The sequence below is a fragment of the Pristiophorus japonicus genome, chromosome 21 (assembly GCF_044704955.1).
Source record: "Pristiophorus japonicus isolate sPriJap1 chromosome 21, sPriJap1.hap1, whole genome shotgun sequence".
Taxonomy (NCBI): domain Eukaryota; kingdom Metazoa; phylum Chordata; class Chondrichthyes; family Pristiophoridae; genus Pristiophorus; species Pristiophorus japonicus.
In genome coordinates this window covers 70,619,778-70,635,998 of record NC_091997.1, presented here as the reverse complement: position 1 = coordinate 70,635,998, position 16,221 = coordinate 70,619,778, and the positions used below count along the sequence as shown (strand labels likewise).

The 16,221-nt window shown below is 47.2% G+C and overlaps 1 protein-coding gene across 1 annotated transcript in view; it reads left to right on the top strand.

Annotated features, from left to right (window-relative positions):
* The first annotated feature begins 3,838 nt into the window (after positions 1–3,838).
* LOC139234100 (sorbitol dehydrogenase-like) overlaps positions 3,839–16,221 on the top strand; it is an 89,261-nt gene continuing 76,878 nt past the window's right edge. Inside the window, exons 1-3 of the mRNA XM_070865037.1 lie at positions 3,839–3,991; positions 8,734–8,923; positions 12,269–12,387. Of these exons, the coding sequence (XP_070721138.1) occupies positions 8,853–8,923; positions 12,269–12,387 (190 nt within the window). The 5' untranslated portion in view covers positions 3,839–3,991; positions 8,734–8,852. The remainder of the gene's footprint in view (positions 3,992–8,733; positions 8,924–12,268; positions 12,388–16,221) is intronic.

Below are 16,221 nucleotides of genomic sequence, written 5' to 3'. Positions count from 1 at the left end.
TTTTGGACTGTAAATGAAAGTATCGATTTGAGTAGAACACCAGGGACTGTAAACAACGGCAAAGCTTGTCCAATATTCCTGTCTCAATCATCGCACTTTTGAACTTGCCCTGAAGTGAGCAGCGGCTTTAAAAGAGATCGCTGATCACTGTCCACTCTACATGGAGAAAGTGGAGATGGCGCAGCAAGAGAACCTGTCAGTCGTGGTGCATGCAGCAGGAGATTTGAGACTGGTAACTGATTATCTCCTGTGTTACATCTAATACTGTATTTGCAGGGCGCTATTGTGCATGCTTTGCATAAATGGGCATTCATTCCTTTAACTTTTAGGAGGAATGGTTAAGAAAAGAGAAAGAAAGATAGAGTGCTTTATCACATCTCTTGGAAACAATACTTTGAAGTATTGTTACTGTTCTGTTGGTAAAACCAGCAACCATTTTGCTGGCAGCAAGATCCCTCAAACAATGACCAGTCTATTTGCTGTTGCTGGCATTGCTTGAGGAAAGAGGGAAGAATGTTGGCACTAGAGAACTCCCTGCTCTTGGTCAAATAATCTGCGCCTGATCCACTGGAACAGAAAGATGGGCCTCAGTTTAACGTCCCATTGAAATGGCAATGCAGCACTCCCTCGGTACTGAGCTTCAGCGGGTTAATATGTGTCCTGCGGGTAATAGTGCGAAACGAGCGACAGCGAATTATCCGTAAAAACAAAATCAGGGGAAGTGTAAAATGGGCTGCTGATTCGCTATCGCCCAGTCTACCCACGATTAATTTCTACCCCTCAGCCTAAATTCTGTGCTCAACTATAGGGTCGACATAGAGAAGATGTTTCCACTTGTGGGCAGTCCAAAATTAAGGGGTCATACATAAGAGCATAAAAAATAGGTGCAGGAGTAAGCCATACGGCCCCTCGAGCCTGCTCCGCCATTTAATAAGATCATGGCTGATCATCGACCTCAACTCCACTTTCCCGCCCGATCTCCATATCCCATGATTCCCCGAGACTCCAAAAATCAGTCTATCTCAGCCTTGAATATATTCAGAGACTCAGCCTCCACTGGTCTCTGGGGCAGAGAATTCCAAAGATTCACAACCCTCTGAGCGAAGACATTTCTCCTCATCTCTGTCTCAAATGGCTGGCCCCTTATCCTGAGACTGTGCCCCCCTGGTTCTAGACTCTCCAGCCAGGGGAAACATCCACTCAGCAGTTACCCTGTCAAATATAACATCGTCACTAATAAATCCAATAAGGAATTCAAGAGAAACTTCTTTACCCAGAGAGTGGTGAGATTGTGGAACTCGCTGCCACAGGGAGTGGTTGAGGCGAATAGTATCGATGCATTTAAGTGGAAGTTAGATAAACACATAAAGGAGAAAGGAATAGAAAGGAATGCTGAAGGGTCAAATCCTGTTGCTGCCAGAATTTCTGGCGGTGCTTATTTTTTGTGGCTCAGTGGGTAGACTCTCGCCTCTGAGTCAGAAGGTTGTCCCACTCCAGAGACTTGAGCACAAAAATCTAGGCTGACACTCCCAGTGCAGTGCTGAGGGAGCGCTGCACTGTCAGAGGTGCCATCTTTCTCAGATGGGACTTTAAACCGAGTCTCTCAGGTGGACGTAAAAGATCCCATGGCACTATTTCAAAGAAAAGCAAGGGAGTTCGTCCTGGGGTTCTCATCAATATTTAACCCTCAATCAACATAACAAAAACAGATGATCTGGTCATCATCACACCGCTGTTTGTGGGAGCTTGCTGTGCGCAAGTTAGCTGCTGCATTTCCCACATTACAAAAGTACTTCATTGGCTGTAAACCACTTTGAAATGTCCGATGGTCATGAAAAGGTGCTATATAAATGCAAGACTTTTTCTTTTACATCTCTGCACAGGTGAAGCGACCAGTTCCAGAACCAGCACCTAACGGCAAGTTTTTAAAAATTCTTTCCATTTTGATTAACTAGTTACTTTTCAGAAAGGGCATCGTATTTGAAACACAGTTTAAAAAAAATATAGGACTGGATTTTCGGGTCTTCTGCGCTCCGTTTTTTTGCCCCGGCATGGCAGTAATCGCGGCGGTGAGGTGTTCTGGGCGGGCGGTGAGCCTCCAGCGCCCCGCGGCGATCCTCGGGTCCGGTTTGGCAGCGGCGCGGAGCAGCACCGCGTGGAAGAGCTGCGCCCGGTGTGCAACTGCCCCTGGTCGCGACACCGCCGCGAGTTTGAACTCCTGCCCAACCCGTCCGCCTCGCACTGACCGCCTGGGAAATCGGGGCGGGCCAACCATCCTGTTGGCAAAGAGGTGAGTAATGGACTCCTAAGATAAGTGCGATTGTTTTTCCTTTTAATTTTTTGAGCAATTTGTGGCATGGCGTGGGCAATGTTTTGCTCCCCCACCCCTGCACAAATGTGTCTCGGTGCGCTCCCGGCCTGGCTCTTTAGCTCCAAGAGAGGTGTACAACACTTCCCTTAGCCCCCTGACTCAGGGCCCACCGAGGCGCAAAATATTCCCGGCCGCTAACTTTTCCCACTTCGTCATAATTATCGCTCCAAAAACGTAAACACTTAAAATCCAGCCCATAGAAAAGCAGTTCCTGCAGTAGATTTTAGCTGCCAAAATTGGACCTCTCCCCGTGTATCTCGCATACGAGCCGAGAAAAAGTCAGCAATATGCGGCGTGAGTTGCGACTATCCACAAACTGCTGGCCGACTCGCACCGCCCCTCCGTTAACCTCACAAAAACTGGATCCCACTGTCTACCTCTCCGTGGTGTCAAGCTGTTGCTGGATTAGCGCCATAAATACAAATTAAGCTCACTGCAGAAAGTTAGGGCTACTACTTTGCGGCGCAAGGACCATGTTAATGGGGTGATTTATGCTCCTGCAATGTCACTCAACCTTAGGGACACAGAAAGGGAAAAATTGAAACTAGAGACTCACACCGGCAGGTAGTAAATTGTTCCTCGAGGCTTTTAAATTTTAAATTTTTTTTCTTACGTTTCCTTGTGAATAAAAATTAGTTCCCGCTCTCCCTAAATTTGAGCTCACTAATACTCTGCTGCTCATATCCTGTCCCGTCATCCAGCACCCCGTTCGTTTTTCTGTCTTAATCCATTCTTTTTTTCCCTCTCTCTTTCTCCTGCTGTATCTGCTTTTGCTCTAACTCACTATAGCCTTCACCGTCTATCCTGAAATCTTGCTGGTTCAGGCGACAGACTGTTCGTCCCGTCGTTCACCGAGGTCCCAGATGCCCCGTTGCCCTCGCTGCACCGTTATCAGCTCGCGCTTCCAGCAATTTGCAACGCACAAATAATTGGAGCTGAAGGGTGATGAAAAATACAACCCACGGAACTCAGCGAAAGATGACCCGCTCCAGCAAATTCTGGGACACTGTCTGTGCACTCTTAGAATACCCGAGAAATCCAGGCTGACCCTCCCAGTGCAGTGCTGAGGGAGTGCTGCACTGTCGGAGGTGCCGTCTTTCGGATGAGACGTTAAACCGAGGCCCCGTCTGCTCCCTTGGATGGACGTAAAAGAACCCATGGCACTATTTCGAAGAAGAGCAGGGGAGTTCTCCCCAGCGTCCTGGCTAATAATCCCTCAATCAACATCACAAAAAACAGATGATCTGGTCATTATCACATTGCTGTTTGTGGGAGCTTGCTTGTGCACAGATTGGTGGCCGCATTTCCCACATTACAACAGTGACTGCGCTCCAAAAGTTCTTCATTGGCTGTAAAATGCTTTGAGACGTCCGGTGGCCGTGAAAGGTGCTATATAAATGCAAGTCTTTCTTTATACCTCAGCTATTGGTTATACTTTCTGCACTGTGCTTTCAGAGGTCCTGCTGAAGATCAATTCTGTTGGAATCTGCGGTACAGACATTCATTTCTGGCTAGAGGGAGGATTCGGAGATTTTGTCATCACAAAGCCATTGGTTCTGGGTCACGAATTCTCGGGCACTGTAGTTCGAGTGGGGTCTGAAGTTCATCACCTGAAAACAGGTCAGCTCACAAACCATTCCATGTTATCATCAGAACTTGAGGGAGGTTTAATAAAGGTGTTTAAAATGATGAAGGGTTTCGGGTGGGGGTGGAGTGTATAGGCTGTGATACACAAAGTATCGCGATTGTGTAGGGCAGGATCGATGGACCAAATGGTCTTTACCTGTCCGTCATTGTTCGTGTGTTCGATAGAATAAATAGGAGAGAGTGTTTCCATTTTCAGGAGGGTCAGTAACCAGAGGACACAGATTTACGGTAATTGACAAAAGAACCAGAGGTGTGATGAGGTGAATTTCTTTTTACACAGCGAGATGTTATGGTCTGGAACGCTCAGTTTGAAAGGGCGGTGGAAGCAGATTCAAGAATAACTTTCAAAACAAAAATTGGATATATACTTGAAAAGGAAACATTTGCAGGGCTATGGAGAAAGAGCAAGGGATAACTGAATAGCTCTGTCAAAGATGCAAGGTAGCCCGAATGGCCTCTTTCTGTGCTTTATGACCAGAGGAAGTTTGAGAATTTTAAATCTTCAGCTACAAGTCAACATGGGACCATGGACAAATTGTACAGTTTCTCCTGAGTGCAGGGGGCAGATTAACTAATTTAAGCCCATGCTTATGTGATGATGGAACGCTTGCACTCACGTTACTGTGAGTTTTAAATGGAGGGAACGCTCACAGAGGTAGTGAGATTGTATGTGCCGCTTATTCCAGCTTTCACACAGGTCGTGCCGTGTGTTCACAGGCTCTGGAATGAGCTGTCACCAGCTCTCCTTTCACCGATCAGGAAACATAGAAACATAGAAAATAGGTGCAGAAGTAGGCCATTCGGCCCTTCGAGCCTGCACCACCATTCAATAAGGTCATGGCTGATCATTCCCTCAGTATCCCTTTCCTGCTTTCTCTCCATACCCCTTGATCCCTTTAGCCATAAGGGCCATATCTAACTCCCTCTTGAATATATCCAATGAACTGGCATCAACAACTCTCTGCGGTAGAGAATTCCACAGGTTCACAACTCTCTGAGTGAAGATGTTTCTCCTCATCTCAGTCCTAAATGGCTTACCCCTTATCCTTAGACTGTGTCCCCTGGTTCTGGACTTCCCCAACATCGGGAACATTCTTCCTGCATCTAACCTGTCCAGTCCCGTCAGAGTTTTCTATGTTTCTATGAGATCCCCTCTCATCCTTCTAAACTCCAGTGAATACAGGCCCAGTCGATCCAGTCTCTCCTCATATGTCAGTCCTGCCATCCCAGGAATCAGTCTGGTGAACCCTCAATAGCAAGAATGTCCTTCCTCAGATTAGGAGACCAAAACTGAACACAAGATTCCAGGTGAGGCCTCACTAAGACCCAGTACAACCGCAGTAATACCTCCCTGCTTCTATACTCAAATCCCCTAGCTATGAAGGCCAACATACCATTCTTCACCGCCTGCTGTACCTGCATGCCAACTTTCAATGACTGATGTATCATGACACCCAGGTCTTGCTGCACCTCCCCTTTTCCTAATCTGCCGCCATTCAGATAATATTCTGCCTTCCTGTTTTTTCCCCCAAAGTGGATAACCTCACATTTATCCAGATTATACTGCATCTGCCATGCATTTGCCCACTCACCTAACCTGTCCAAGTCACCCTGCAGCCTCTTAGCATCCTCCTCACAGCTCACACCGCCACCCAGCTTAGTGTCATCTGCAAACTTGGAGATATTACATTCAATTCCTTCATCCAAATCATTGATATATTTTGTAAATAGCTGGCTCGATGGACCAGGTGGTCTTTACCTGTCCGTCATTATTCATGTGTCCGATAGAATAAATAGAGAGAGTGTTTCCATTTGCAGGAGGGTCAATAACCAGAGGACACAGATTTACAGTAATTGACAAAATAACCAGCGGTGAGGAGAAATTTTTACGCAGCGAGTTGTTGTGATCTGGAACGCGCTGCCTGAAAGGGCGGTGGAAGCAGATTCAATAGTATTTTTCAAAACGAAAATTGGATATTCAGGCAGCTCTCGATTATCCGCACACGGTGCAACAGGAAACCGTTGTAACGGCATTTAAAATTCTGTGTGTGTGCGCTGCCGACATCACTTTGAAACTCTGATGTTCCTCTCGAATGTTGCCTGATGAGCCTTGCTTTTAAGCGCTCCACCCTGCCTCAGCTCCCGCCGCTGCTCCCACGCAGGTCCACTGCCCCTCATAATTCATTAAAATGCCACGAACAGTTACAGGAAGTAATCAACAAGCCTAATGGTCTTTAGATCTAAAGGTAGAATTCAAGGATTAGAAGATACGCTACAGCTATTGGCTACACCTGTAACCATTAACTGCAATGTCAACTCGCTCTAACGGAGAAATCGTTTACCTGGCATAGCCCAATCCCCGAGGGACCCGGATAATAGAGAGTTGCCTGTATACTTGAAAAGGAAATATTTGCAGGGCTATGGAGAAAGAGCAAGGGATAAATGGATAGCTCTGTCAAAGAGGCAAGATAGCCCAAATGGCATCTTTCTGTGCTTTATGACCAGAGGAAGTTTGCGAATTTTAAGTCGTGGTCGAGTGGTTAAGGCGATGGCCTAGAAATCCATTGGGGTTTCCCCGCGCAGGTTCGAATCCTGCTGAATACGGGTTCTCACCATTTTGGCCTACGGGTACACTAGACTGAAAACACCCGATCTGTTTGATCTTGGAAACTAAGCAGCATCAGGTCTGGTTAATATGTGGATGGGAGACTGCCTGGGATTACCAGGTGAAGTGGGCTTTAATGGGCACCAACTCCTCCACAAAAAAAAAGCTGCTTTGGTCCTGCTGTTTAGTGTGTGTGTCATAAGAATCTGGGAAATGTCATTGCCAAGATTAACCATCAATTTATTCAACAAAAAAAAAACACAAGTCAAAATGGGACCATGGGCAAATTGTACAGTTTCTCCTGCTGAGTGCAGGGAGCGGATTAACTAATTTAAGCCCATGCTTATGTGATGATGGAACGCTTGCACTCACGTTACTACTGTGAGTTTTAAATGGAGGAAACAGTAGTTGTATGTGCCGCTTATTCCAGCTTTCCCACAGGTCTTGCCGTGTGATCACAGGCTCTAGAATGAGCTGTCACCAGCTCTCCCTTCACTGATCAGGAATGGAGTAAGGGAGTCTTGCTACAATTGTACAGGGCCTTGGTGAGCCTATGCCTGGAGTATTGTGCACAGTTTTGGTCTCCTTATCTAAGGAAGGATGTACTTGCCTTGGAGGCGGTGTAACAACGGTGGTTGACTCGATTGATTCCTGGGATGAGAGGGCTGTCTTATGATGAGAGGTTGTGTAGAATGGGCCTATACTCTCTGGAGTTTCGAAGAATGAGAGGTGATCTCATTGAAACATGCAGGATTCTGAAGGGGATTGACAGGGTAGATGCAGAGAGGTTGTTTCCCCCTGGCTGAAGTATCTAGAACTAGAGGTCACAGTCTCAGGATAAGGGGAAAGCCATTTAAGACTGAGGTGAGGAGGAATTTCTTCACTCAGAGAGTAGTAAATCTTTGGAATTCTCTGCCCCAGAGGGCTGTGGATGCTGAGTCTCCGAATATATTCAAGGCTGAGATAAATAGATTTTTGGAGTCGAGGTAAATCAAGGGATTATGGAGATCGGGCAGGAAAGTGGAGTTGAGGTCGATGATCAGCCATGATTTTATTGAATGGCGGAGCAGGCTCGAGGGGCCGTATGGCCGACTCCTGCTCCTAATTCTTATGTTCTTCTTTAACTTTCTTTAAAAATTAATTTAGTGCCGCAAAACAATCTCAAATGAGTGTGTTCTTGAACGCACAGTGCTAACAGTAGCAAGCTCAGAGAACACACAGCGCTCACACACAGCTCAGAGAACACACAGCGCTCACACACACAGCTCAGAAAACACACAGCGCTCACACACACAGCTCAGAGAACACACAGCTCAGAGAACACACAGCGCTCACACACACAGCTCAGAGAACACAGCGCTCACACACACATCTCAAAGAACACACAGCTCAGAGAACACACAGCGCTCCCACACACAGCTCAGAGAACACAGCGCTCACACACACATCTCAAAGAACACACAGCTCAGAGAACACACAGCGCTCACACACACAGCTCAGAGAACACATAGCGCTCACACACACAGCTCAGAGAACACACAGCGCTCACACACACAGCTCAGAGAACACACAGCGCTCACACACACAGCTCAGAGAACACACAGCGCTCACACAGAGCTCAGAGAACACACAGCGCTCACACACACAGCTCAGAGAACACAGCGCTCACACACAAGAGCTCAGAGAACACAGCGCTCACACACAGAGCTCAGAGAACACACAGCACTCACACACAAGAGCTCAGAGTACACACAGCGCTCACACACACATCTCAGAGAACACACAGCGCTCACACAGAGCTCAGAGAACACACAGCGCTCACACACAGCTAGCTCAGAGAACACACAGCGCTCACACACACATCTCAGAGAACACACAGGTCTCACACAGAGCTCCGAGAACACACAGCGCTCACACAGAGCTCCGAGAACACACAGCGCTCACACACACAGCTCAGAGAACACACAGCGCTCACACAGAGCTCCGAGAACACACAGCGCTCACACAGAGCTCAGAGAACACACAGCGCAAGTAGTGCTGATTTGTTCAAAAGCAAGCAACAGCGCGAAATGTAATTTAACCAGGGGTCCATGTCTTTCCTTTGCTGCAGGTGACAGAGTTGCCATTGAGCCTGGTGTCCCCAGAGAGGATGATGAGTATGTCAGAGCTGGACGTTACAACTTGTCGCCGACGAGCTTCTCCGCTGGTATTCCTCCCGATGACGGAGCTATGTGCCGATACTACGTTCACAGTGCCAGTTACTGCTACAAGTTAATTCCTCAAGTTAAAATTATTATAAAGTAATCTATTGCCTGTTTAAAAAGTTTCTTTACCTAGGAATTCATAATATTAGTGTTGTCTGAGCAGAGCAGTTCGTGGCCTCGGACACAAGTCACAGGGATGCCTGGTGCTCCAATCCACCACTTACATGTGTGAAACAATATAAAGAATGCTGGAAGCACACGGCAGGTCAGGCAGCATCTGCGGGGAGAAGGGGTGAGACGTTTCGGATGAGACGTTAAACCGAGGTCCCGTCTACCCTCTCAGGTGGACGTAAAAGATTTTGAAGAAGAGCAGGGGAGTTATCCCCAGTGTCCTGGGCCAATACTTTTCTCTATATCAACATCACAAAAACAGATTATCTGGTCATTATCACATTGCTGTTTGTGGGAGCTTGCTGTGCGCAAATTGGCTGCTGCATTTCCCACATTATAACAGTGACTACACTCCCGAAGTACTTCACTGGCTGTAAAGTGCTTAGAGACGTCCGCTGGTCGTGAAAGGTGCTATATAAATGCAAGTCTTTCCTTTCAGACCCTTCTACATATAGGTTGGGCTAACCAAACTGGTAGCAATGCGGTGGAGGAAGATTTCCTGGCGTGTATTAAGGATGGTTTTCTAGACCAATATGTCGAGGAACCAACTAGACATATGAGGAGAGACTGGATCGACTGCCTGTATTCACTGGAGTTTAGAAGGATGAGGGGGGCTCTCATAGAAAATATAAAATTCTGACAGGACTGGACAGGTTAGATGCAGGAAGAATGTTCTCGATGTTGGGAAGTCCAGAACCCGGGGACATAGTCTAAGGATAAGGGGTAAGCCATTTAGGGCTGAGATGAGGAGAAACTTCTTCACTCAGAGAGTTGTTAACCTGTGGAAGTCCATGCCGCAGAGAGTTGTTGAGGCCAGTTCATTTGATATATTCAAGCGAGAGTTAGATGTGGCCCTTACGGCTGAAGGGATCAAGGGGTATGGAGAGAAAGCAGGAAAGGGGTACTGCGGTGAATGATCAGCCATGATCATATTGAATGGTGGTGCAGGCTCGAAGGGCCGAATGGCCTACTCCTGCACCTATTTTCTAAGTTTCTATGTTTCTGCAGCACTCTGACAAGGGCTCCATACCGGAGATGCCTTGTCTGTTCTCTCCACAGACATTGCCTGACCTGTTATTCATTTCCAGCACTTATTGTTTTTGATTTCCAACTTCTGCGTCTTTCTGTTTTATTTTTAATCTGCCTGTGTGATGGGCTTCTCTCACTCCTTGGTGTGGCCCTATTGGCTCGGGCTCCCCTGTGTTCACCATCTATATTACGTGGGTTTAATCAAGTGCGTGTCAGCCCTGGCTCGGTAGGCAGCACTCTCGCCTCTTGAGTCAGAATGCTGTGGGTTCAAGTCCCATTCCAGAAGTACTTCAAAAGTACTTCATTGGCTGTAAAGCGCTCTGGCACGTCCGGTGAAAGGCACTATATAAATGCAAGTATTTTTTTTCTTGCGTGTATGCAGAAGACACATGGTTTATGACCTAAGCCTCCCGACAACCATCTGCGTCGTGACAGGAGTAGGTCATTCAGTCCCTCAAGCCTGTTCCGCCCCTCGCAAGGGGTAATGGATAATGGTGGACGTTCCTAAGCAGGAGAGAGGGGATGAGAAAAGCCCCCTTGCTTTTTCTTGCCCTGCCCCACGGCCCTTAGTTTTACATTAATTGGAGAACTGGGGCCCCCATTGCAGAACTGGATCCAATCCAGGCAGTCGCAACTCTAATAGAACGCGTCATACTTCCTCCGAGTCTATGCCATTCCCCACTTTAGAGAGGTTTTGCCTCCATTTCAGTGTTCTCGTCTTCTACACTTCCAGTTCTGAGGTGAAGACATTCCTCCCCACCCACAACAACAACAACTTGTATTTATATAGCGCCTTTAACATGGTGAAACATCCCAAGGCGCTTCACAGGAGTGTTATGAGACAAAGATTTGACACCGAGCCGCATAAGGAGAAATTAGGGCAGGTGACCAAAGGCTTGGTCAAAGATAGGTTTTAAGGAGCGTCTTCAAGGAGGAAAGAGAGGTGGAGAGGTTTAGGCAGGGAGTTCCAGAGCTTGAGGCCCAGGCAACAGAAGGCACGGCCACCGATGGTGGAGCGATTATAATCAGGGAAGCTCAAGAAGGCAGAATTAGAGGAGCGCAGACATCTCGGGGAGTTGTGGGGCTGGAGGAGATTACAGAGATAGGGAGGGGGCGAGGGCCATGGAGGGATTTGAAAACAAGGATGAGAATTTTGAAATCGAGGTGTTGCTTAACCGAGAGCCAATGTAGGTCAGCGAGCACAGGGGGTGATGGATGAGTGGGACTTGGTACGCGTTAGGATACATTCAGCCGAGTTTTGGATCACTTCTAGTTTTCGTGGAGTAGAATGTGGGAGGCCAGCCAGGAGTGCGTGGAATAGAAAACTTATCAGCAAATTTTATTTTTGGGCTGAGCCACACATTGTCTGTGGGTCACATTGGAATAATCAGGCATGGATTCTGAATTCTGTGCGTCCTCTGTGTCTCTTTTAATAGAGTTGAGATACAGTCTGTTCCAAAATGTCACCTTCTCACATTCCCAACGAATGCACACAAAAGCATTCTCTTCTTCGCAATACTGTGGATTGGTGCCAAACCACAGCAACAGGTCTGTTCAACCACAGATAACCACAGAAGGTGAGGTCTTTTAGCCCGCAGTTTTTGTGCCAGCTGTTTGCTGCAGCAACCCAAAACAAATCTCACTGACCCTTGCAGCTCCTTGTGCCCTCCTCTGCTTCGCAATTACTTCATTGCCATGTCAGCTGAGGCTCAGTGGGTAGAGCACTCGCTCTCGCCTCTTGAGTCAGAAGGCTTTGGGTTCAAGTCCCAATTCAGAGACCCAAGTACAAAAACCTAAACTGACATTCCAGTGCAGTGCTGAGTGGGCACTGCACTGTCGGAGGTGCCATCTTTCGGATGAGACGTTAAACTGAGGCCCGTTTGCTTTCTCTGGTGGATCTAAGAAGAGCAGGGTAGTTATCCCTGGTGTCTTGGCCAATATTTAACCCTCAATCAGCGTCACTAAAAAACAGATTATCTGATCATTCTCACATTGCTGCTTATGGGAGCTTGCTGTGCACACATTTGCTGCCGCCTTTCCTACATTACAACAGTGACTACACTCCAAACGTACTTCAATAGCTGTAAAACGCTTTGGGACGTCCGATGGGTGTGAAAGGTGCTATATAAATGCAAGTCTTTCTGTCAAATATTTATTCGCTACTCTCCTCTGAAAAGTATGAATTCTGAACTCGAGGTAGTACTTTATGTATGTAAAATCATGGTGTCTCCTTCATTTCAGACTTCCTGACTGCGTGAGCTATGAGGAAGGGGCAATGGTCGAGCCGCTCTCTGTTGCCATTCATGCCTGTCGCAGGGCAGGGGTGACAATAGGCAGCAAGGTCTTCATCTGTGGAGCAGGTAAAGTTACTGACCTGGAGCAGCGACCGAGTTATCCACAATCACTTGTCTCGTTTGTGGCGATCGAGGCTAGGGGGGGGCGGGGGGGCGGTTGGGGGAAGGCTGGAGATCGGGGGGGGGTGAGGGCGGCTGGAGTTTGGGTTGGGGGCACAAAGGCTGGAGATTGGGGAGCGGGGCAGGCTGGAGATCGGGGAGGGGGAGGAGGGGGGCTGGAGATTGGGGGAGACTGGAGATCGGGAAGGGGGAGGAGGAGGGCTGGAGATCGGGGCTGGGCAGAGGAGGGGGAGGCTGGAGATCATAGAAACATAGAAAATAGGTGCAGGAGTAGGCCATTCGGCCCTTCGAGCCTGCACCGCCATTCAATATGGTCATGGCTGATCATTCCCTCAGTATCCCTTTCCTGCTTTCTCTCCATACCCCTTGATCCCCTTAGCCATAAGGGCCATATCTAACTCCCTCTTGAATATATCCAATGCACTGGCATCAACAACCCTTTGCGGTAGGGAATTCCACAGGATAACAACTCTCTGAGTGAAGAAGTTTCTCCTCATCTCAGTCCTAAATAGCCTACCCCTTATCCTAAGACTGTCCCCTGGTTCTGGACTTCCCCAACATCAGGAACATTCTACCCGCATCTAACCTGTCCAGTCCTGTCAAAATCTTATACGTTTCTATGAGATCCCCTCTCATCCTTCTAAACTCCAGTGAATAAAGGCCCAGTTGATCCAGTCTCTCCTCATATGACAGTCCAGCCATCCCTGGAATTAGTCTGGTAAACCTTCGCTGCACTCCCTCAATAGCAAGAACGTCCTTCCTCAGATTAGGAGACCAAAACTGAACACAATATTCCAGGTGAGGCCTCACTAAGGCCCTGTACAACTGCAGTAAGACCTCCCTGTTCCTACACTCAATTCCTCAAGCTATGAAGGTCAACATACCATTTGCCATCATCACCGCCTGCTGTACCTGTATGCCAACCTTCAATGACTGATGAACCATGACACCCAGGTCTCATTGCACCTTTCCTTTTCCTAATCTTCCGCCATTCAGATAATATTCTGCCTTTGTGTTTTTGCACCTAAAATGGATAACCTCACATTTATCCACATTATACTGCATCTTCTATGCATTTGCCCACTCACTTAACCTGTCCAAGTCACCCTGAAGCCTCTTAGCGTCCCCCTCACAGCTCACACTGCCACCCAGTTTAGTGTTATCTGCAAACTTGGAGATATTACACTCAATTCCTTCATACAAATTGTTAATGTATATTGTAAAGAGCTGGGGTCCCAACACTGAGCCCTGCGGCACTCCACTAGTCACTGCCTGCCATTCTGAAAAGGACACGTTTAACCCGACTCTCTGCTTCCTGTCTGCCAACAAGTTCTCTATCCACGTCAGTACATTACCCCCAATACCATGTGCTTTGATTTTGCGCACCAATCTTTTGTGTGGGACCTTGTCAAAACCCTTTTGAAAGTCCAAATACACCACATCCACTGGTTCTCCCTTGTCCACTCTGCTAGTTACATCCTCAAAAAATTCCAGAAGATTCGTCAAGCATGATTTCCCTTTCATAAATCCATGCTGACTTGGTCCGATCCTGTCACTGCTTTCCAAATGCGCTGCTATTTCATCCTTAATGATTGATTCCAACATTTTCCTCAATACTGATGTCAGGCTAACCGGTCTATAATTACCTGTTTTCTCTCTCCCTCCTTTTTTAAAAAGTGGTGTTACATTAGCTACTCTCCAGTCCATAGGAACTGACCCAGAGTCGATAGACTGTTGGAAAATGATCACCAATGCATCCATTATTTCTAGGGCCACTTCCTTAAGTACTCTGGGATGCAGACTATCAGGCCCCAGGGATTTATCGGCCTTCAATCCCATCAATTTCCCTAACACAATTTCCCGCCTAATAAGGATATCCTTCAGTTCCTCCTTCTCACTAGACCCCCTGTCCCCTTGTACATTCGGAAGGTTATTAGTGTCTTCCTTTGTGAAGACAGAACCGAAGTATTTGCTCAATTGGTCTGCCATTTCTTTGTTCGCCATTATAAATTCACCTGAAACCGACTACAAGGGACCTACATTTGTCTTCACTAATCTTTTTCTCTTCACATATTTATAGAAGCTTTTGCAGTCAGTTTTTATGTTTCCAGCAAGCTTCCTCTCGTACTCTATTTCTCCCCTCTTAATTAAACCCTTCGTCCTCCTCTGTTGAATTCTAAATTTCTCCCAGTGCTCAGGTTTGTTACTTTTTCTAGCCAATTTATATGCCTCTTCCTTGGTTTTAACACTATCCTTAATTTCCCTTATTAGCCACGGTTGAGCCACCTTCCCCATTTTATTTTTACTCCAGACAGGGATGCATAATTGCTGAAGTTCATCCATGTGATCTTTAAATGTTTGCCATTGCTTATCCACCGTCAACCCTTTAGGTATCCTTCGCCAGTCTATTCTAGCCAATTCACGCCTCATACCGTCGAAGTTACCTTTCCTTAAGTTCAGGACCCTAGTTTCCGAATTAACTGTGTCACTCTCCACCTTAATAAAGAATTCTACGATATTATGGTCACTCTTCCCCAAGGGGCCTCGCACAACAAGAATGCTAATTAGTCCCTTCTCATTACACATCACCCAGTCTAGGATGACCAGCTCCCTAGTTGGTTCCTCGACATATTGGTCTAGAAAACCATCCCTAATACACTCCAGGAAATCCTCCTCCACACATTGCTACGAGTTTGGTTAGCCCAATCAATATGTAGATTAAAGTTGCCCATGATAACTGCTGTACCTTTATTGCACACATCCCTTATTTCATGTTTGATGCTGTCCCCAACCTCACTACTACTGTTTGGTGGTCTGTACACAACTCCCACTAGCGTTTTCTGCCCTTTGGTATTCCGCAGCTCCATCCATACCGATTCCACATCATCCAGGCTAATGTCCCTCCTTACTATTGCATTAATTTCCTCTTTAACCAGCAATGCCACCCGCCTCCTTTTCCTCTCTGCCTATCCTTCCTAAATGTTGAATACCCCTGGATGTTGAGTTCCCAGCCTTGGTCACCCTGGAGCCATGTCTCTGTGATGCCAATTACATCATATCCATTAACTGCTGTCTGCGCACCTTATTCCAAATACTCCTCGCATTGAGGCACAGAGCCTTCAGGCTTGTCTTTTTAACACACTTTGCCCCTTTAGAATTTTGCTGTAATGTGGCCCTTTTTGTTTTTTGCCTTGGGTTTCTCTGCCCTCCACTTTTACTATTCTCCTTTCTATCTTTTGCTTCTGCCGCCATTTTATTTCCCTCTGTCTCCCTGCATAGATTTCCATCCCCCTGCCATGTTAGTTTAACCACTCCCCAACAGTACTAGCAAACACTCCCCCTAGGGGAGGGGGAAGGGGACGGGGGCTGGAGATCGGGGAGGGGGGAGGGAGGCTGGATATTGGGCAGGGGGTTGCGGGGGATGGAGGCTGGAGATCAGGGTGGGAAGCTGGAGATCGGGGCTGGGCAGGGGGTGGAAGGCTTCCCCAGATTAAAAAATGCCACATATGTTCACATGGCCTGCTGCTGTGTGACATCTCCTGCAAGTTCCTCGACTATAGACAGGGTGAGCATTGTGATGTGATCAAGCCTTACATCACTGATCAAGACAGGCCCAAGTGTCAGTTACATTGTAGGTTAATGTCGAGATAAAATTAGCACCACCGCAGAGGTTCAGTGTAAAGAGCGTCACAATATGTGATGGCTCCCACAGTTGAATAATTTAATGTCAAAGCCCCGTCTCCTGCCAGAAAAAAAGCCAGACTGTATGGTTTAAAATCA